At 41.7% G+C, this 21,912-nt stretch overlaps 1 protein-coding gene across 2 annotated transcripts in view; it reads left to right on the top strand.

Moving 5' to 3' along the window:
- The window catches only part of LOC139281055 (eukaryotic peptide chain release factor GTP-binding subunit ERF3A), a 61,984-nt gene extending 41,356 nt beyond the window's left edge, over positions 1–20,628 (top strand). For both annotated transcript variants that reach the window (XM_070900953.1, XM_070900952.1), the window contains 4 exons: positions 5,920–6,093; positions 12,801–12,890; positions 16,216–16,384; positions 18,490–20,628. In XM_070900953.1, coding sequence (XP_070757054.1) covers positions 5,920–6,093; positions 12,801–12,890; positions 16,216–16,384; positions 18,490–18,542 — 486 coding nt within the window. In that variant the 3' untranslated portion in view covers positions 18,543–20,628. The remainder of the gene's footprint in view (positions 1–5,919; positions 6,094–12,800; positions 12,891–16,215; positions 16,385–18,489) is intronic.
- The last annotated feature ends 1,284 nt before the right edge of the window (positions 20,629–21,912 follow it).

Raw genomic sequence — 21,912 nt, 5'->3', positions numbered from 1 at the left:
GGAACGGCAGTAACCATGGGGAATTTTAACCTACATATCGATTGGTCAAATCAAATCGCACGGGGTAGCCTTGAGGAGGAATTCATAGAATGCATACGGGATTGTTTCTTAGAACAGTATGTTACAGAACCTGCAAAGGAGCAAGCTATCTTGGGTCTGGTCCTGTGTAATGAGACAGGAAAAATAAACGATCTCCGAGTAAAAGATCCTCTTGGAATGAGTGATCACAGTATGGTTGAATTTGTAATACAGATGGAGGGTGAGGAAGTCGTGTCTCAAAACGAGCGTACTATGCTTAAACAAAGGGGACTACAGTGGGATGAGGGCAGAGTTGGCTAAAGTAGACTGGAAACACAGACTCAACGGTGGCACAATTGAGGAACAGTGGAGGACTTTTAAGGAGCTCTTTCATAGTGCTCAACAAAAATATATTCCAGTGAAAGAGAAGGGATAACCAGCCGTGGATAACCAAGGAAATAAAGGAGAGTATCAAATTAAAAACCAATGCGTATAAGGTGGCCAAGGTTAGTGGGAAACTAGCAGATTGGGAAAATTTTAAACGACAGCAAAGAATGACTAAGAAAGCAATAAAGGGAAAGATAGATTACGAATGTAAACTTGCGCAAAACATAAAAACGGATAGTAAAAGCTTTTACCGATATATAAAACGGAAAAGAGTGACTAAAGTAAATGTTGGTCCCTTAGAAGATGAGAAGGGGGATTTAATAATGGGAAATGTGGAAATGGCTGAGACCTTCAACAATTATTTTGCTTCGGTCTTCACAGTGGAAGACACAAAAACCATGCCAAAAATTGCTGGTCACGGGAATGTGGGAAGGGAGGACCTTGAGACAATCACGATCACTAGGGGGGTAGTGCTGGACAGGCTAATGGGACTCAAGGTAGACAAGTCCCCTGGTCCTGATGAAATGCATCCCAGGGTTTTAAGAGATGGCAGAAGTTATAGCAGATGCATTCGTTATAATCTACCAAAATTCTCTGGACTCTGGGGAGGTACCAGCGGATTGGAAAGCAGCTAATGTAATGCCTCCGTTTTTTTTTTTAAAAAAGGGGACAGACAAAAGGCAGGTAACTATAGGCCGGTTAGTTTAACATCTGTAGTGGGGAAAATGCTTGAAGCTATCATTAAGGAAGAAATAGCGGGACATCTAGATAGGAATAGTGCAATCAAGCAGACGCAACATGGATTCATGAAGGGGAAATCATGTTTAACTAATTTACTGGAATTCTTTGAGGAGATAACGAGCATTGTGGATAGAGGTGTACCGATGGATGTGGTGTATTTAGATTTCCAAAAGGCATTCGATAAGGTGCCACACAAATGGTTACTGCAGAAGATAAAGGTACGCGGAGTCAGAGGAAATATATTAGCATGGATAGAGAATTGGCCGGCTAACAGAAAGCAGAGAGTCGGGATAAATGGGTCCTTTTCGGGTTGGAAATCAGTGGTTAGTGGTGTGCCACAGGGATCGGTGCTGGGACCACAACTGTTTACAATATACATAGATGACCTGGAAGAGGGGACAGAGTGTAGTGTAACAAAATTTGCAAATGACACAAAGATTAGTGGGAAAGTGGGTTATGTGGAGGACACAGAGGCTGCAAAGAGATTTAGGTAGGTTAAACGAATGGGCTAAGGTTTGGCAGATGGAATACAATGTCGGAAAATGTGAGGTCATTCATCTGGGGGAGGGAAACAGTAAAAGGGACTATTATTTGAATGGGGAGAAATTACAACATGCTGCGGTGCAGAGGGACCAGGGGGTCATTGTGCATGAAACTCTTTTGAGAATCCCAAAAAGTTAGTTTGCAGGTGCAGCAGGTAATCAAAAAGGCGAATGGAATGTTGGCCTTCATTGTGAGAGGGATGGAGTACAAAAGCAGGGAGGTCCTGCTGCAACTGTATAGGGTATTGGTGAGTACCTGGAGTACTACGTGCAGTTTTGGTCACCTTTCTTAAGGAAGGATATACTAGCTTTGGAGGGGGTACAGAGACGATTCACTAGGCTGATTCCGGAGATGAGGGGGTTACCTTATGATAGATTGAGTAGACTGGGTCTTTACTCGTTGGAGTTCAGAAGGATGAGGGTTAATCTTATAGAAACATTTAAAATAATGAAAAGGATAGACAAGATAGAGGCAGAGAGGTCGGGGAGACCAGAACTAGGGGGCACAGCCTCAAAATACGGAGGAGCCAATTTAAAACAGAGTTGAGAAGGAATTTCTTCTCCCAGAGGGTTGCGAATCTGTGGAATTCTCTGCCCAGGGAAGCAGTTGAGACTAGCTCATTGAATGTATTCAAATCACAGAGATTTTTAACCAATAAGGGAACTAAGGGTTACGGGGAGCGGGCGGGTAACGGGAGCTGATTCCACGGCCAGATCAGCCATGATCTTGTTGAATGGCGGAACAGGCGTGAGGGGCTAGATGGCCTCCTGTTCCTAATTCTTATGTTCACCCACCACCTATTCTTTAGGTTGCGGGTTTTCTGTTGGACCTTGGCCTTCAGACGTCTATCGAGCTGCTTTCTTGTGTTGGCTTCGGTTCCTTTTTACTGTTCTGGCCAATCTGCTGTGGAATGAGTCCGAACCCGTCTGTTTTCGTCCGACTCCACCATTGTCCCGACTAATTTCCAATATTAGCATCTCCTAATCGGACAATGACCCCGAGATCTTAGAATTTTCTCTCCCAAAGTTAATCATAGCGCGAGACACGTATAATATAAAAGCTGTGATCTGTTAAAGATTAAATATAGCCAGTAATTACATTTACAAACTGACACGCTTGTTTGTCCTCCCAAAATGACCGCATTGTCTCTGATTGGCTCTCCATTATCACATGACCTATTGCTGATTGGTCCCCTTGAAGGATAAGCCACACCCTGCAGATTCTCTGGAATGTGTAACTGGAACCACCCATGTTCTGACTGACTTTGCATGTAATTTGATCCATTCTGACTTCAGAAGCCAGAGAGGATAGATCTCCTCCAACCCAGCAAAAGCCTCCCACGTTCCAGCGAAGTCCCTTACACCAACACAAATGCATGACCTTAGCCTTCTCCCCCCCCCCACCCTGCCACCGTAGATGGGGCATTGTGTGTGGGTCACTGGTTGTTAACAGGTTTATTGGTTATGAAGTGAATAGTGACACTAAGCTACTCCAACAATGTCCCTTGTAACCCAGAGCTTTGAGAAATCGGGAGGGGGTTGGAAGAACGTGATCCGTCTTCCCTGAGTTCCCTCTTTCTCTCCCCCTCCCTCTTCCTCCTGCTCTCTCTTTCTCTTCCCCCCCCCCCCCCCTTCCAGGTGACTGTATTTCTCTCCTCCCTCTCCCTTTCTCCCCCTCTTCCCCCACCTGTCTCTTCGCTCTCTCTTTCCTCCACCCCCACAGGCTCAGAGGAACAACGTGGTCAAGTTCCGGTTTCAGGCCGGGGGCTGAGTCCAGAGGCCGCAGGTGCAGAAGGGCAGAAAAAAGAGAGTACAAATAGTTCTCCTGTTTACAAACCCCAAAAAACTGATTTCATGATTTTTTAAGAGTTGTCTGCTTGCCTCATGATTTGAGATGGTTGGTTATATATGTTGCTGGTCCCTATGGCTGTTGTTGTAAAAGTTGTTTTAAAAATTGCCCATGGACAAAAAAGGTCCCCCTCAAAGTATCTATTGGACTTGCCTTCCACATACTGCAGTATATGTTGGAGGAAGATATTTATTTTCTGAGAACCAAGGTGATTCTTCAAATCCGGTAATCGCACTCTTTCGTTCCTCAAGATATGGGTGATGCTGGCAAGGCTGAATATACTGCCCATTGCTAGTTTTCCTGAGAAGATGGAGGGCCTGCTTTCTTTAATTGCTGCAGTCCTTGTGCTGTGGCTCTTTCATCAACAACAACTTGCATTTATATAGCGCCTTTCAGGTAGTAAAACGTCCCATGGTGCTTCACTACTTAACAGGAGAGGCTGAAGGAGATTAGAGATAGGGGCGAGGCCATGGAGGGATTTGTAAACAAGGATGAAAATTTTGAAATTGAGGTGTTGCTTAACCAGGGATCCCGGGTAGGTCAGCCAGCACCGGGATGATGGGTGAGCAGGACTTGGTGAGAGTTTGGACACGGGCTGCCAGGTTTTGGATGAGTTCAAGTTTATGTAGGGTAGAATAGGTGAGGCCAGCCAGGAGTGCGTTGGAGTCGAGTAAGAAAGACATGAATGAGGGTTTTAGCAGCAGATGAGCTGAGGCAGGGGCAGAGACGGGCAATGTTACAGAGGTGGAAATAGGGCAGGTTTGGTTATGCTGCGGATATATGGCGGGAAGCTCATTTCGGGGTCAAATACAACAGTATGGTTTAGCCTCAGACAGAAAATAAGGAGAGAAATGTAATCGGTAGCTAGGGTACGCAGTTTGTGGCGGGGACCAAAGACAATGGCTTTGGTCTTCCCAATATTTAATTGGAGAAAATTTCTACTCATCCAGTACTAGATGTTGGACAAGCAGTCTGACAATTTAGAGACCATGGAGGGTTCGGGAGATGTAGTTATTAAGTAGAGCTGGGTGTCAGTGGACATGTGGAAACTGACATGTTTTCGTATGATGTCGCCATGATATTGAATGGTGGTGCAGGCTCGAAGGGCCGAATGGCCTACTCCTGCACCTATTTTCTATGTTTCTGTGACGGCAGATTTGAAGGAGAGGTGGACAGTACCCGAGGAGAGAAAACTGTTAACAATGTCAGCTAACATGGGAGCCAGAAAAGGAAGTTGGGTGGTTAGCAGTTTAGTGGTAATATGGTCGAGGGAAATGGATCTCATGGACAAAATGAGCGTGGAGAGGTCATGAGATGAGATCGAAGAGAAGCTGGAGAAAGATGCGAGTTCAGGGCTAGGGCAGGGGGGAGCCTCCCAGGAAGTTTGGCCCGGTGGGTTAGGGGAAGAAGGGAAGTGGCAGAGGCAGCTGATCGGATGGTCTCAATCTTTGAGCCAAAAGTCCATGAGCTCCTCATACTTGTTGGAGGCGACTGTGGTGGAGACATGGGAGAGGGGTATAAGAAGATGGTTAGCAGTAGAGAATAGTAACCGGGAGTTACCTTTGCATTCCAGAATAATCCTGGAATAGTGAACAGTTTTGGCAGAAGAGAGTAGGACCCAATGATGCTTTGTGTTCAAGCCAGATCTCGCGGTGAATGGCTAAATCAGTTGTCCGCCACATCCAGTTCAGTCTGCGCCCTTGGACTTGAGGGAGTACCGGGGGAATGACCAGGGTGAGAGAGTAATGGTTTAATAGTGACTAGGGCATCAAAGGTGGTGGTGTGGTTGAGCAGATTAGTGGCTGCAGAAATGTCATGGTGAATGGAGGGTCAAAGGTTAGACAGTTTGAAGTTAAGTGCAGTTGTAAGAGAGTTTGGAGAGTTTTTTTCCCCCAGGGGCATATGCAGAAGGAAGTAGGGTTGAGTGGGGGAAGGGTGATGTGGGTGGAGAGCGATACAAGAAAATAGTCAGAGATGGCCGGTTAATTGTGTGATTCCATACAGTCCAGAGACCACTAATTCAACAGTGATGAGGGAGCAAGCTGGAAACTTTGCTCAATGTTGCACCACAGAGTATATTTATATCCAAAGTTTTAGAAAACAGCACATGAACCTTTTTTTAATGTTTCTTCTATCGTAATTCACCAAGATTAATGAAGTTATGGACATTATCATTTACTTGTTAATTAGCTGGTAACTATTTGGTTTCTTTCCCAAATTAATGTTTATGGTTTCAGTGGAAAATATGCCTATTTTAGTTGAGTAGCCAGTTCCATGACCTGCAAGCTTCAACGTCACTTTTGGATTAAGTCAGACAGCTGTTGGGGGCAGGTAGAAGAAGCATGAATATTAAATCTGAAAAGATAATACTCTGTTTTGCAGCACAATGTTGAAGTTCTGGGTCTCCTGTCTGATGATGTAGAGACCGAGACTGCAGACCCAGGTGAAAATCTAAAGATACGACTGAAAGGCATTGAAGAGGAGGAGATCCTGCCGGGATTCATCCTGTGTGATCATGGCAACCTTTGTCACTCGGGACGTACTTTTGATGCTCAGGTAAAATTGTGCTATTTTGGTTACAAGACCTCAACAAAAATTATTTGCAATACTTAGACTTGACCTAACAAAAACTTAGAAAATGTCATGAAAATGTAGGAACAAACTGGGCCATTCGGTCCATCCTGATGGTTGTTAAAATTCTGTTCTGTTAAAATCCTGTTTCAAGATCTGATGCAGTTTCTTTAAAATGTTTTCAACTACATACACTTTTTTTTTTGCTTAATCAGGAATTTATCCAATTTCATTATGAATGAATGCTTCAGTGAAGTCAGTATTTACTGCATTGTGTTTATTCTTTCGTCCATTACTCTCGAGTGTGAAGAAGTTACTGTGCTTAAGGGTATGATCATACCCTTGGGGTTTGGGTATGCTTTCTGGCAGTCATGGTATGCGCGTATTATCTTGCCGCAACAACCTCGATTCCTTTCATTGAGTGTGGTTACTAAATCTGGATGCAATACTTTGGTCTCATTCCTTTTGATTTATTTTCTGTGGACCTACTTAAGCATATTTTCAATATTTGGATCAAATAGTTCCAGGTCTCTCTCTCAGCTTACTTGACCACATGCAGTTCAATTTAGAATCATTTGCTCTTTTTATATCAATACTGTATATTAAGTAATATTTGGGATTTTTTATTTCTGTGCCAAGTCTCTCCTCTTCCCTTAGAATCCTGCCTTTTATGCATACATTTAATGCTGATTTTTTTTTCTGCCATTGATACATTTTTTTATTGCTTGAAAAAGATCAACTTTACTGGAGAGGGAACAAGTTCACTCACTGTATTGTAGAGTACGGTACTTAATATTTTAAGATGTGGATATCATTTTATTTTACTGTTAATCTTCCATACATTTTTTTTCAACTTTCAACATTCAGATTGAGTTCTTGGTTTGAGAAGAAATGTGCCCGAACGAGAACACTTGTATTCATTCTGTTGAATGTGGCTTTCTGAGGCCTGTCTGAATTAGCGGGTTGCTTTGTTTTGAGAATTGTTCCATAATACAAAGATTGGTTTGTTTGGATTTGTCTGTCATTTTATGATTGTTCATTACATTCAACATAATTTCAAAAGATTCTTTCAAACTAAATATTTACTGACTCATAGCTTGTATTGATCTGCATTAAATATTTTTATCCATACTTCTAAAACCTCTGTGGCAATGATGAATTTAGGTTTTTTTTGCCATTGATTAATGTTGTGGTGGAGATTAAATAAGTTCACAAAAACATGTTTCTTTTTTCTGTTCACAACTAGTATCAAGTACCCCATCATGGGTTATCAATGTGGCTGAAATGTTGATCTGTGTTACACAATTCCCTTCTGCCAAAATTGCCCAATTCTCCAGGATCATCGTACCCCCGGTGCCTTTGCTGCTTCTTCAGCTGTCTCCTTGTATCCCTCTCCCTTGCCCTCGCCACCCTTACCTTCAACAACCCGATGGTCTTCCTTTGTACAAACATTAAGACTGTCCATTCAGCTGGCTTGCCACAACCATGCCCTATTAGCAGTCTTTCTCTAGTTTCTCCAAAACAAAAGCAAAATACTGCGGATGCTGGAATAAAAATAGAAAATGCTCAATCTCAGTGGATCAGGCAGCATCTGTGGAGAGAAAGCAGTGTTAACTTTTCGGGTCGACGACCCTTCATCAGAACTGGAGAGTGTTTGGAAAGAACACATTCGTAACAAACACTGAAAGGGGGAGGGGAAGAAAGAACAAAAGGGAAGGTCTGTGATGGGGTGGAAGGCAGGAGAGATTAGAGATAAAAGGGATGATGCGCCGAACTGAAATGGTAATGCCAGGTGTTAGAAAAACATTAGTCAAGATAGGGTGTGAGTGGTGAAATAATGACCAGCTGCCATTAGCGACGAGGAGAAAAAAAGACACCGGCTCGGGAGAAAGCAGCGGTTACGCTATGATATTGTTGAACTCGATGTTGAGTCCAGAAGGCTGTAAAGTGCCTAAACAAAAGATGAGGTGCTGCTCATTGAGCTCGCGTTGAGCTTCATTGGAACAGTGTAGGAGACCGAGGACAGAGAGGTCAGTGTGGGTGAGAATTAAAGTGACAGGCAACCAGAAGCTCATGGTCACACTTGCAGACTGAACGGAGGTGCTCCGCAAAGCGGTCACCCAACCTACACTTAGTCTCCCCAATGTAGAGGAGACCACATCATGAGTAGCGAATACAGTATACAAAATTGAAAGAAGTATGTAAATCGCTGTTTCACCTGGAAGGAGTATTATTTTGGGCCCTGTATAGTGGGAAGTGAGGAAGTAAAAAGGCAGATGTTGCATCTCCTGCGCTTGCACAGAAACGTGTCATGGGAAGGACAGGGGTTGCTGGGGGTGACTGCAGAATGGGCCAGGGTGTCTCCGAGGGAAAGGTCCCTTCGAAATGCTGAGCGGGGAGGGGAAGATGTGATTGGTGTGGGATCACGCTGGAGATGGCGGAGGATGATCCGTTGAACAAGAAGGCCTACCTTCATGCCCTCTCTAAGCTCAACTTGACCATCAAATCCCCTTCTGTTCCCTTGACTCCATTCCAACTAAACTGATGGAAACATAGAAAATAGGTGCAGGAGTAGGCCATTCGGCCCTTCTAGCCTGCACCGCCATTCAATGAGTTCATGGCTGAACATGCAACTTCAGTACCCCATTCCTGCTTTCTCACTATACTCCTTGATTTCCCCTAGTAGTAAGGACTTCATCTAACTCCTTTTTGAATATATTTAGTGAATTGGCCTCAACAACTTTCTGTGGTAGAGAATTCCACAGGTTCACCACTCTCTGGGTGAAGAAATTCCTCCTCATCTCGGTCCTAAATGGCTTCCCCCTTATCCTTAGACTGTGTCCCCTGGTTCTGGACTTCCCCAACATTGGGAACATTCTTCCTGCATCTAACCTGTCTAACCCCGTCAGAATTTTAAACGTTTCTATGAGGTCGCCTCTCATTCTTCTGAACTCCAGTGAATACAAGTCCAGTTGATCCAGTCTTTCTTGATAGGTCAGTCCCGCCATCCCGGGAATCAGTCTGGTGAACCTTTGCTGCACTCCCTCAATAGCAAGAATGTCCTTCCTCAGGTTAGGAGACCAAAACTGTACACAATACTCCAGGTGTGGCCTCACCAAGGCCCTGTACAATTGTAGCAACACCTCCCTGCCCTTGTACTCAAATCCCCTCGCTATGAAGGCCAACATGCCATTTGCTTTCTTAACCGCCTGCTGTACCTGCATGCCAACCTTCAATGACTGATGTACCATGACACCCAGGTCTCTTTGCACCTGCCCTTTTCCTAATCTGTCACCATTCAGATAATAGTCTGTCTCTCTGTTTTTACCACCAAAGTGGATAACCTCACATTTGTCCACATTATACTTCATCTGCCATGCATTTGCCCACTCACCTAACCTATCCAAGTCGCTCTGCAGCCTCATAGAATCCTCCTTGCAGCTCTCACTGCCACCCAACTTAGTGTCATCCGCAAATTTGGAGATACTACATTTAATCCCCTCGTCTAAATCATTAATGTACAGTGTAAACAGCTGGGGCCCCAGCACAGAACCTTGCGGTACCCCACTAGTCACTGCCTGCCATTCTGAAAAGTCCCCATTTACTCCTACTCTTTGCTTCCTGTCTGACAATCAGTTCTCAATCCATGTCAGCACACTACCCCCAATCCCATGTGCTTTAACTTTGCACATTAATCTCTTGTGTGGGACCTTGTCGAAAGCCTTCTGAAAGTCCAAATATACCACATCAACTGGTTCTCCCTTGTCCACTCTACTGGAAACATCCTCAAAAAATTCCAGAAGATTTGTCAAGCATGATTTCCCTTTCACAAATCCATGCTGACTTGGACCTATCATATTACCTCTTTCCAAATGCACTGCTATGACATCCTTAATAATTGATTCCATCATTTTACCCACTACCGATGTCAGGCTGACCGGTCTGTAATTCCCTGTTTTTTCTCTCCCTCCTTTTTTAAAAAGTGGGGTTACATTGGCTACCCTCCACTCCATAGGAACTGATCCAGAGTCAATGGAATGTTGGAAAATGACTGTCAATGCATCCACTATTTCCAAGGCCACCTCCTTAAGTACTCTGGGATGCAGTCCATCAGGCCCTGGGGATTTATCGGTCTTCAATCCCATCAATTTCCCCAACACAATTTCCCGACCAATAAGGATTTCCCTCAGTTCCTCCTCCTTACTAGACCCTCCGACCCCTTTTATATCCGGAAGGTTGTTTGTGTCCTCCTCAGTGAATGCCGAACCAAAGTACTTGTTCAATTGGTCCGCCATTTCTTTGTTCCCCGTTATGACTTCCCCTGATTCTGACTGCAGGGGACCTACGTTTGTCTTTACTAACCTTTTTCTCTTTACATATCTATAGAAACTTTTGCAATCCGTCTTAATGTTCCCTGCAAGCTTCTTCTCGTACTCCATTTTCCCTGCCCTAATCAAACCCTTTGTCCTCCTCTGCTGAGTTCTAAATTTCTCCCAGTCCCCGGGTTCTCTGCTATTTCTGGCCAATTTGTATGCCACTTCCTTGGCTTTAATGCTATCCCTGATTTCCCTTGATAGCCACGGTTGAGCCACCTTCCCTTTTTTATTTTTACGACAGACAGGAATGTACAATTGTTGTAGTTCATCCATGCGGTCTCTAAATGTCTGCCATTGCCCATCCACAGTCAACCCCTTCAGTATCATTCGCCAATCTATCCTAGCCAATTGACGCCTCATACCTTCAAAGTTACCCTTCTTTAAGTTCTGGACCATGGTCTCTGAATTAACTGTTTCATTCTCCATCCTAATGCAGAATTCCACCATATTATGGTCACTCTTCCCCAAGGGGCCTCGCACAACGAGATTGCTAATTAATCCTCTCTCATTACACAACACCCAGTCTAAGATGGCCTCCCCCCTAGTTGGTTCCTCGACATATTGGTCTAAAAAACAAACTTCCCCTCCTTTGAATGATATTGAAAACTATAGAAAAATAATGGGGAAATTGTGGTCAGAGGCTTCCTTTGGACGAACACCTCCGACCCCCAAAAATTTTACAAAACTACCTGGTGGTCCCAGAGGAACGTAGGATTGCGGTCGGAGGCCTTGTTTTGCAGTACAGCATAAGGGAACATGTCCTCCAGATACGTATTCGTATCCTGGAATCAAGTGGGCCTGATTCCACCAATCACTGTAGTATTCTCATTGATAATGGGAACTCAGTTTTTATGAGCTCACATTACTATCAATGAGAATACCCCCCAAAAGCAAGAAACACAACACAAACTTAAAAATCATCTCTCATATTTGAAATTAATGGAAATTGAATGTAATTAAAGACTTTAGAAGAAAAAAATGTGTTTTAATGTGTTAATAGGGTTAAAAATAAACTTGCCTTAGTGTACAGGATTTTTAATATAAAGAGTTTTTAAATTTAATTTTTCTGTTTTAAAACACTTACGTTGGTAAAAGTAGGCTATATGACTGCTTTTACTAGGCGTAAGAGTTTGAAGGAAATTAGCTGGGCAAATAGCCCAAATCTCTGCCCCACAGGTGTCTTTCCTGCAGGGATGCGTTAGATCAGTCAAAAGAAATTTTGACAGAACGGAAAAGCTGGTTCTTGGTGCATGTGCAACGCGCGCCGAGAATTGGCATTTGCGGGGCCTCTTCGGGTGCGTGCGCACATTGTACGCACCCGGAGAGGCCCCAATTTTCGGGCCATTTTATTTTGGGTCATGTTACGATATTTTTACAACTTTTCGCTGATTGCAGTGTTCAGATCCATTCACAATTCCTTGTATAATGAAGCAGTCCATGCCTGCATGCAGCCAGACCTCGACGACATCTCGGCTTGGGCTGATAAGTGGCAAATAATATTCACACCACGTAATGATCAGGTAATGATCACCTCGAACAAGAGAAATTCGAACCACCTCTCCTTGACATTTAGTATCATTGCCATTGTCATATCTCCGACCAGCAACATCCTGGGGGTCACCATTGACCAGAAACTTAACTGGACCAGTCACATAAATGCTGCAGCTACTAAAGCAGGTCAGAGGCTGGGTATTCTGCAGCAAGTGGCTCCACCTCCTGACTCCCCAAAGCCCCTCCACAAGGCGTAAGTCAGGAGTGTGATGGAATACTCTCCACTTGTTTGTTCCAGCCGCAATAACATTCAAAAGAAAAACTACACCATCCAGGATAAAGCAGCCTGCTTGATCGGCTGCCCATCCACAACCTTAAACATTCACTCCCTTCACCACCGGCATACCATGGCTGCTATATGTACTATCTGCAAGATGCACTTCAAGTCGCCACAGTTTCTTCGGTAGCACCTCCTATACCAGCGACCTTGTGGGGAGTACCTTCATCACTCTGACTGCAGCGGAAGAAGGCGCACCACCACCTTTGAGGCAGCTAGGGATGGACAATAAATGCCAGCCTTGTCAGTGACTCCCACCTCCTGAGAATTAATTTTAAATCTTTTTGCTCTGTCTGGCTTATTGGGTAGGGCTTTACATCTAAAATCTTGTTTGTATTCAGTAAGTTACAAATTGATTTATGATGTGCATTCTTAGCTGCAGGTATATTTCAAGCTTGAACAGTGGCATATTTTGCCATATGTACATTTTCCTGAAAGACTTGTCAAAATGAGTGTTCAAATATTTTTTTAACTTTTTTTTATTACAGATAGTTATAATTGAGCATAAATCCATCATCTGCCCAGGTTACAATGCAGTGCTGCACATCCATACTTGCATTGAAGAAGTACAGATAGCGGTAAGTCTGGAGAAGTTTATGCAATTCCTACTTTGTTTTAGACTTTATTCAATAAATGTCGGTATAGTTCAATAATTTTCTAAAGCTTTGCACTAAAAATGCTACTTTGATTTAATACAATGAAAATTGGCTTTCAGAATATATCGGAACTGCTGGGTACCTTCCCACATAAACTGAAATTAATTCAAGAATTCATTTAAACTTTGGTGAAAAATTTTTGAAATTGTGTGTATAATTGTATGAGATATATACTGCATGATCTGTGAACCTAATAGCCAGGTTCCTGCACCATTCTTTATTTACATAATCATTTAATCGTATTTTTAACAATGACCATTGCTACTTCGATTGCATGTGCAAACAGTTGAGGTTCTCTTGGCATCTTAATCTTATTCTCCACATACCTTGGAAATGTCTGACAAAACCTAAGGGAAGAAAAGTCCTTCGAAGAATTGTTTTTCCAGTGGGAGTTCTGACTTGCTTTCCTTCTGCACCCCGCCACTATATGCCTTCTGCCTTTTAATCCCTCTCTTCTTAGTTTTTCACTTTCCACCTAGAAGCCCAGAGAAGACTTGTTAAGTCAAGCTAGGAACTGGGTGGTACAATGGGATGTGCAATTATACTTGTTTATTATTTATACTTTGTTTTACCTTTTGGGATAAGTCTACCCCACCTCCATCAAGTCATTTGTTGCTTTAATGCCAATATGAGAATTTTAGTGGTGCATTACATGTGGTCTTTTGTTCCTAAGAAATGCCAGGAAGATAAAATCAAGGGTCTGGCTTCCTCATCGCTACGTCTTATGGAAAATTATTTGGGTGGAGGTTTTATTTTCTAGATAGATACTGAAAGATAAAGCTATTAGAAACATAGAAAATAGGTGCAGGAGCAGGCCATTCAGCCCTTCTAGCCTGCACCGCCATTCAATGAGTTCATGGCTGAACATGAAACTTCAGTACCCCCTTCCTGCTTTCTCGCCATAACCCTTGATCCCCCGAGTAGTAAGGACTTCATCTAACTCCCTTTTGAATATATTTAGTGAATTGGCCTCAACTACTTTCTGTGGTAGAGAATTCCACAGGTTCACCACTCTCTGGGTGAAGAAGTTTCTCCTCATCTCGGTCCTAAATGGCTTACCCCTTATCCTCAGACTGTGACCCCTGGTTCTGGACTTCCCCAACATTGGGAACATTCTTTCTGCATCTAACCTGTCTAAACCCGTCAGAATTTTAAACGTTTCTATGAGGTCCCCTCTCATTCTTCTGAACTCGTGAATACAAGCCCAGTTGATCCAATCTTTCTTGATAGGTCAGTCCCGCCATCCCGGGAATCAGTCTGGTGAACCTTCGCTGCACTCCCTCAATAGCAAGAATGTCCATCCTCAAGTTAGGAGACCAAAACTGTACACAATACTCCAGGTGTGGCCTCACCAAGGCCCTGTACAACTGTAGCAACACCTCCCTGCCCCTGTATTCAAATCCCCTCGCTATGAAGGCCAACATGCCATTTGCTTTCTTAACCGCCTGCTGTACCTGCATGCTAACCTTCAATGACTGATGTACCATGACACCCAGGTCTCGTTGCACCTTCCCTTTTCCTAATCTGTCACCATTCAGATAATAGTCTGTCTCTCTGTTTTTACCACCAAAGTGGATAACCTCACATTTATCCACATTATACTTCATCTGCCATGCATTTGCCCACTCACCTAACCTATCCAAGTCACTCTGCAGCCTAATAGCATCCTCCTCGCAGCTCACACTGCCACCCAACTTAGTATCATCCGCAAATTTGGAGATACTGCATTTAATCCCCTCGTCTAAATCATTAATGTACAATGTAAACAGCTGGGGCCCCAGCACAGAACCTTGCGGCACTCCACTAGTCACTACCTGCCATTCTGAAAAGTACCCGTTTACTCCTACTCTTTGCTTCCTGTCTGACAACCAGTTCTCAATCCACGTCAGCACACTACCCCCAATCCCATGTGCTTTAACTTTGCACATTAATCTCTTGTGTGGGACCTTGTCGAAAGCCTTCTGAAAGTCCAAATATACCACATCAACTGGTTCTCCTTTGTCCACTTTACTGGAAACATCCTCAAAAAATTCCAGAAGATTTGTCAAGCATGATTTCCCTTTCACAAATCCATGCTGACTTGGACCTATCATGTCACCATTTTCCAGATGCACTGCTATGACATCCTTAATAATTGATTCCATCATTTTACCCACTACTGAGGTCAGGCTGACCGGTCTATAATTCCCTGTTTTCTCTCTCCCTCCTTTTTTAAAAAGTGGGGTTACATTGGCTACCCTCCACTCCATAGGAACTGATCCAGAGTCAATGGAATGTTGGAAAATGACTGTCAATGCATCCGCTATTTCCAAGGCCACCTCCTTAAGTACTCTAGGATGCAGTCCATCAGGCCCTGGGGATTTATCGGCCTTCAATCCCATCAATTTCCCCAACACAATTTCCCGACTAATAAAGATTTCCCTCAGTTCCCCCTCCTTACTAGACCCTCTGACCCCTTTTATATCCGGAAGGTTGTTTGTATCCTCCTTAGTGAATACCGAACCAAAGTACTTGTTCAATTGGTCTGCCATTTCTTTGTTCCCCGTTATGACTTCCCCTGATTCTGACTGCAGGGGACCTACGTTTGTCTTCACCAACCTTTTTCTATCCCCTTAAGACATTAGTACTTTTCCTATCACCCTTAAACATGTGTTCAACTTGTATCTACCAACTCCCCAAGTTCTCAAAATGGCAGTTGACATCCAGATTTCAAGAACCCTCGGGTGTTAACCTGTCTTACCACTCTGTCGTGTTATAGCCTAAACTTCCCTTAGATGCAAGCTCTACATGATATCCACTGTTGCACCAGAGGAGCCCAATAGGGGAAAAGTAGGCACATTAGAAAACCAGTATTTGCAAATTCCTGCCTATGGTTGGGTGAGTGAGACTATTGATATTCAGAAAAAATCATAAATACCCTGATGATATGGCTATTCTATAATTTTACCTTTTTTTCTGATCAAAAATAAGTGCACGGATGTTTCTTGTGGAAAGTTGAGTCATAAAGTTCTGGTTAAAGTTTTAAAAGAAACATGCTTCTCATGACTTTCATTGAATTCTGACTTAACCATTGTACATGGAGGATAACTTAAATCATGTTCGGAATAATGCACCTAAAGGTAAACAGGAATTTTATCTTTTCCCCAATGTGGAAGTACAACATCATCTCGTTTGATTTTTGGCAGTACTGATGCAAGTTTAAATGTATCTGAAGTTAAATAATTCCGTGCAACAATCTTTTGTCTAGGCCTTAATCTGTCTGGTGGATAAGAAATCTGGAGAAAAGAGCAAGACGCGGCCTCGTTTTGTTAAACAGGATCAGGTTTGCATTGCTCGTTTAAGGACGGCTGGAACTATCTGCCTTGAAACCTTCAAAGATTTTCCTCAGATGGGGCGTTTTACCTTGAGAGATGAAGGTTAGCCACAGATGTTTGCAAAATATCTACACTTTTAATGTGTAAATTGTGTCTATTGTGTCTTTCATGGATACTTTTAGTCTTGAATTCTCTGTGCTTCCTTTCTTGCATGTGTATTAAATATACTTGATCATATAATCTGGTCACATATTTGGCAGTAGTCATTTGACCTTTGAAAGAAATAAGCTTGACTAGCTTATCAAAAAACCTGATTTACATTTCGTCTATCAACAAAAATGAGGGCAGTGCAAAAGCCACCCTTGGAACGTGCCCTATGCAATCTTGCATGACTTGTGCACCTGTATCTTTTTTGTAGAAAGAACATGTCAATAGTTTTGAAACAAAGAAATTTAGAGTTGCTGAGTCTGTTTCAAGATTAACTAGATTTTTTTTCTCTCCCAAACTCTTGCATTTTAAAATTATTTCTGATCAAAGAACCTTGCATGGAGCTTCAGTTTTATGCCTGCATATGTGATCGTTATAAACTGAGTTGATTCTCACTTTGCGTGGGGATAACTAAGGAAAGAGTAGGGCTTTTTAGGTTACTTTTTTGGTCTCTGGAGGTGGACGACGTGGGTATAGTTCTTAATACTTCACGTCTGTTTTCACAGAAGAAAGGGGTTGTGCAGACATTGTACTTGGAGGAGTGTGAAATATTAGCTGGGCTAAACAGAGAGAGAGAGGAAGTATTAAGAGGTTTAGCATCTTTGAAAGTAGATAAATTGCCATGCCCAGATGAAATGTATTCCAGACTAAGAGGCAAGGGAGGAAGTTTTCCAATCCTCTCTAGTTACAGGCATGGTGCTGGAGGACTGCTAACATTGTGCCATTGTTTAAAAAGGGATAGACTGAGTAATTACAGGCCAGTCAGCCTAACCTCGGTGGTGGGCAAATTGTTGGAAATATATATATATATCAATGATTTAGACTTGTATGTAGAGGGCATGATTAAGAAGTTTACAGATGATACAAAAATTGGCCATGTGGCTGATGGTGAGGACGGAAGCCACAGACTGCAGGAAGATATCAATGGATTGGTCAGTTGGGAAGAAAAATGCCAAATGGAATTCAGTCCAGAAAAGTGAGAGTTAATGCATTTGGGGAGGGCTTACAAGTCGAGGAATACATAATAAATGGTAGGATACTGAGGTGTCAAGGAACAAAGGGATCTTGGAGTGCATGTCCATAGATCCCTGAAGGTAGCAGGACAAGTGGATGAGGTGGTGGAGAAGGCATTCGTGCCTTTATTAGCCGAGGCATAGAATATATGAGCAGAGGTGTTAAGCTAGAACTGTATGAAACACTAGTTAGGCCACAGTTAGAATAGTGCATACAGTTATGGTCACGACATTACAGGAAAGATGTGATTGTAATAGAGAGGGTACAGAGAAGAGTTACAAGGATGTTGCCAGGACTGGAGAATTTTTAGCTATGAGGAAAGATTGAATATGCTGGGGTTGTTAGCTTTGGAACAGAGGAGTTTGAGGGGAGACTTGAGCTGTATAAAATTGAGGGGCCTAAACAGGGTGGATTGGAAGCACCGATTTCCCTTAGCAGAGGTCAATAACCAAGGGCATAGATTTAAAGTAACTGGGAGAAGGAGCAGAGGGGAATTGAGATTTTTTTTCAACCAGAGGGTCTGAAATGCACTCCATAAAAGGGTGGTAGAGGCAGAAGCGCTCACCACATTTAAAGCTTACTTGGCTATGCACTTGGATGTGCCGTAACCTGCAAGACTACGGACCAAGAGCTGGAAAGTGGGATTAGGCTGGATAGCTCTTTGTCGACTGGCGCAGACACGATGGGCCGAATGGTCTCCTTCTGTGCCATAAATTTCTGTGATTCTATGCATCAATACCAAAATCTGGCCATTTGCATTAAGTAGTTTAGATATGCTCATTTGTGTATACAGTTTCCTTGTTGACATTTTCACACAATTCCTGTCAAGAATTGAGTTATGAAGTTTGGGACCTCGACATAGTTTCTGACAGAAGTTAATGAGTTGACACTGGGTTAATTGATGCTTTGGCAAGTTTATTACTAACTGTTGTCATGCGGTACAAGTTATTGATTTTACCAAAGCAATAATTTCTTTTTTTTTTAAGGCAAGACTATTGCAATTGGAAAGGTCCTGAAGCTGATCCCAGAGAAGGATTGAACATCCACTATCTAATGCTGCACAATACTGTGATGAAAAAGGACTCGGCAACAGCCTACTTCACGCCTTTCTTTCCTGATTTTCATTGTTCCTCTGCCCATCGGTATCTTTATTTTCCCATATACTGCAAATTGCTGTAAACATGTCCACATTTTACATCAGCTTTCTCATATTGAGAGCTCTGCTATGCCATTGTTAAAGCTACCATTTTAAATCCTTCTCTTCTGAAATCTGCTTCCTTAGAAATGCGGCAGTAGCTACCTTACTGATGTGGACAGAATTGCCTGCAAAAATAAAATTAAACCAAAAAAGTTTATTTTATTCTGGCATCATTCTCTTTTGTGCGCATTCTTGCTCACCTGCTTTTTCCAACTAGATCAGGTTATTCAACAGATCAGCGTGTGTTCATGTGTTAGAAAGGCGTCTGTAGAGATAATAAAGTTGATTTGAAATATTTCTGGCATTTGAGTTACTTTGGGAAGGATTCTTGTGAAATGAACCTTGCATCAGCTTGTCAGCTGGTTTCCCAGCAAATGATTTATTGTTGATTTTAATTTTTACTTCCTGAATATGTTCTATAAACCTCTGCCATGTATCCACACAGTATGACCGTTGTGGTATTTTCAACTTTCACAAAACCACAATGCATTTTATTGTAAATCTTGCATGTGCTGGAAAACAAATTATTATTCCAGCTCTGAAAAAGATGCAAGGAAAATTGTGTTAGTTTTGAAGCGACTGCTTCCCTTCAATTGATAACACCTCCAAAAGAATCAAATCTTTTTTTAAGTAAAGAAAAGGTACACAACAGCAATTAAAAAGAGGATGTGAATTGTTTGGAAAAACCTCAGAATAGAACAAATAACTGCTGCATGAGCTTATGGTATTATATTCCACTTTGAACAAGCAGTATATTAACGAGGGTATCTTAAGTTTGATTCTTTTGACTAGAAATACTATTTAACATAACAGATTGGAATATTTGTAGCTGAATTTTTTATTTTCTTATAAGCACATTACATGATAGAACAGTTAGCATGTGTATGCACATGTAACAACTTTGCCACTTTGGGTGGGGGATTTTAACACTTGCGAAAAGTTTCATATCAAACTTAATTTTTCAGTGTATTGATTTTATAAAGGGAGTGGATTTTTCTTAGATGAGTAATGAAGAAAAAAAAATTAATCAGCTGAAATAGAACCTGTGTGGTTGGTATACAAAATGTGAGAATATAGTTCTTGTACATATTTGAAACCTTGTATTTGAGACACAGCAGTTATTTAATATAAGTTTGTTACCGTTAAAGGGTCATGATGAGGATTTTTTTTTAATTCCCTCGCCGAATAAAGTTACTATTCCAGTTAATGAAAGGGATTTACGAAAGAATGATGGGACTGGCCCTAAAATACAGAACAATATACCATGGTATGAATGGGCCTATTCTGAAAAACTACAATTGTGTCATTTTGTTGTAAAGCTGCAAATTACATTCAGACTTTGGACAGAGATATACCTGAACACTAATCCAGAGCAAATTCCATTGATTCACTGGGCCACTACTAGTGTGAGCTGTGAAATTGAGTTGTACAATCCCACAAAGGCTGAACAGATTATTTCATCTATTTTAGTGAGTCAAATGTTTAGGCAACAACTGGTTTCCCCTTAATTTTGTTTTGCTTATATTAAGTTTAGTTCCAGTAATGCATGGAAATGTCAACTTGTTTTCAAAACAAAAATCTCTGGGAATGTGCTGCTCTTGAAGAAAAGTTGGTGATTCAGTATATTAATGGCAATATTTCCCCTGGTTTCTGCTATTGCAGTGTTATTTTAATTGGTTAAGTTGGTAAGTGTGTAAGGAAAATGCTAATTGCTGCTGTATGAGATGCCCTTACTTTTAATTGGACAAATGTTGGCTTTGTCTTGGCGATCCCACTTGAAGTTGTCTGCTTTATAATGAAGTATCATTGGCACGGCACAAGCCTGGTATAAGACAGTACAGCTGTTAAATATGACCACAGTATTGTATAGTATACAAATTTATTGTATGCATTCTTAATCTCGCAAAATAAAATTTAATTTCATTTCCATTGGCATATTGTCTCTAACTGGAGATCTAGCTAAAGAGTACACTTGTTTTTTTTCATCATGCAAATGTATTCATGTGGTTACATTATTAACTATGAGCATAGGGACAGTGTGATGTTTCCATTGAAGAGGCTTGCTGTAATACTATCCTTTCCCCAAAATACATTGGTCTGTTAAGGTTTCATGCAGGCTAATTTTCCAAGATGGAAAGACCTACATTTGTACAGCATATGTTGCTGAGGATTTATACAGAGTAGTAATGGCAAAAACCATTTGATAATCTGACTTGGTCTGTTTGCAATAATTCTGATTTGAAGAACAATTTTCTATCCTTATTGAGTATTGAAGTCTACATTGATCAATGCATTGTTGAAGGTATGTGCTTTATGATTGTTTTAGCTACGTATATGGAGGATTCGCACAATCACATGCGTATGTCTAAAATTAGTGACTACCGTCGTGGCTCTCTTTTTAAAAGATGCTTGCAATCTTCTGGTGTCTAGACTATACAGGTAACCAGCTGATTTAACAGATTACCTAAGTGCAGTACAGGATATTGTTCACTAAAATGCATGGGATTCAGTATCTGTTGAAAGCTAGAAGCAGAAAGTTGTATCAACTTGTTGAATTTCTCTGTTTAACTGAACTTCAGCTGTAAGTGTTTATTTTTGTCCATGCTGTACTTCATTGTGCTTGCAGCGCAAATTGCATTTGCCCATATGTGTTACATGATTCATTTCATTAATCAAACTACAGAAAGGTAAAAGTGATCATAAGAGTTGTAATATGGACAATTTCATTACAAATAAATTTTGTGCAATAGAACATTTTTATCTCTGAATTCCTAGGGAATAGTTTTGTGGCAAATGGGTTATTTAATCAGAAGTGACTAGAAAAGTCATTCATTTGTTAGGTGCTGGCTCTTCACTGATGTATGCGCATTTATTTATCCAACCTAAATTTGCTGAGCTGATCTTGGTTGTCAAGATAAAGTTGCGTGTTGTGAAATTGTACATGGGATAGTGTTTAAATTACAATAAAGTTTTGTTGAAGGTATTTACATGAAATCATTTATTCGTATTCGCAGGGTAAGACCAGAGATGGAAACAAAATAAATTAGTTGTTTCTTCCTTTTCCCCCAAATAGCAGAAATGGTTTAGCTAGCAAATAGGCTACATCTTGCAGATGAGGAAAATTCCAGGTACACTTGCTGAGCTAGTTAATCTTACATTGATTCTCATGCCATCAAGGGTAATTAGTCACAGTTTCCTGGTAGGGAGAGGA

Source organism: Pristiophorus japonicus, chromosome 15, assembly GCF_044704955.1.
Source record: "Pristiophorus japonicus isolate sPriJap1 chromosome 15, sPriJap1.hap1, whole genome shotgun sequence".
Taxonomy (NCBI): domain Eukaryota; kingdom Metazoa; phylum Chordata; class Chondrichthyes; family Pristiophoridae; genus Pristiophorus; species Pristiophorus japonicus.
Note: the sequence above shows the minus strand (reverse complement) of the source record. Positions and strands in the feature narration are given on the sequence as shown.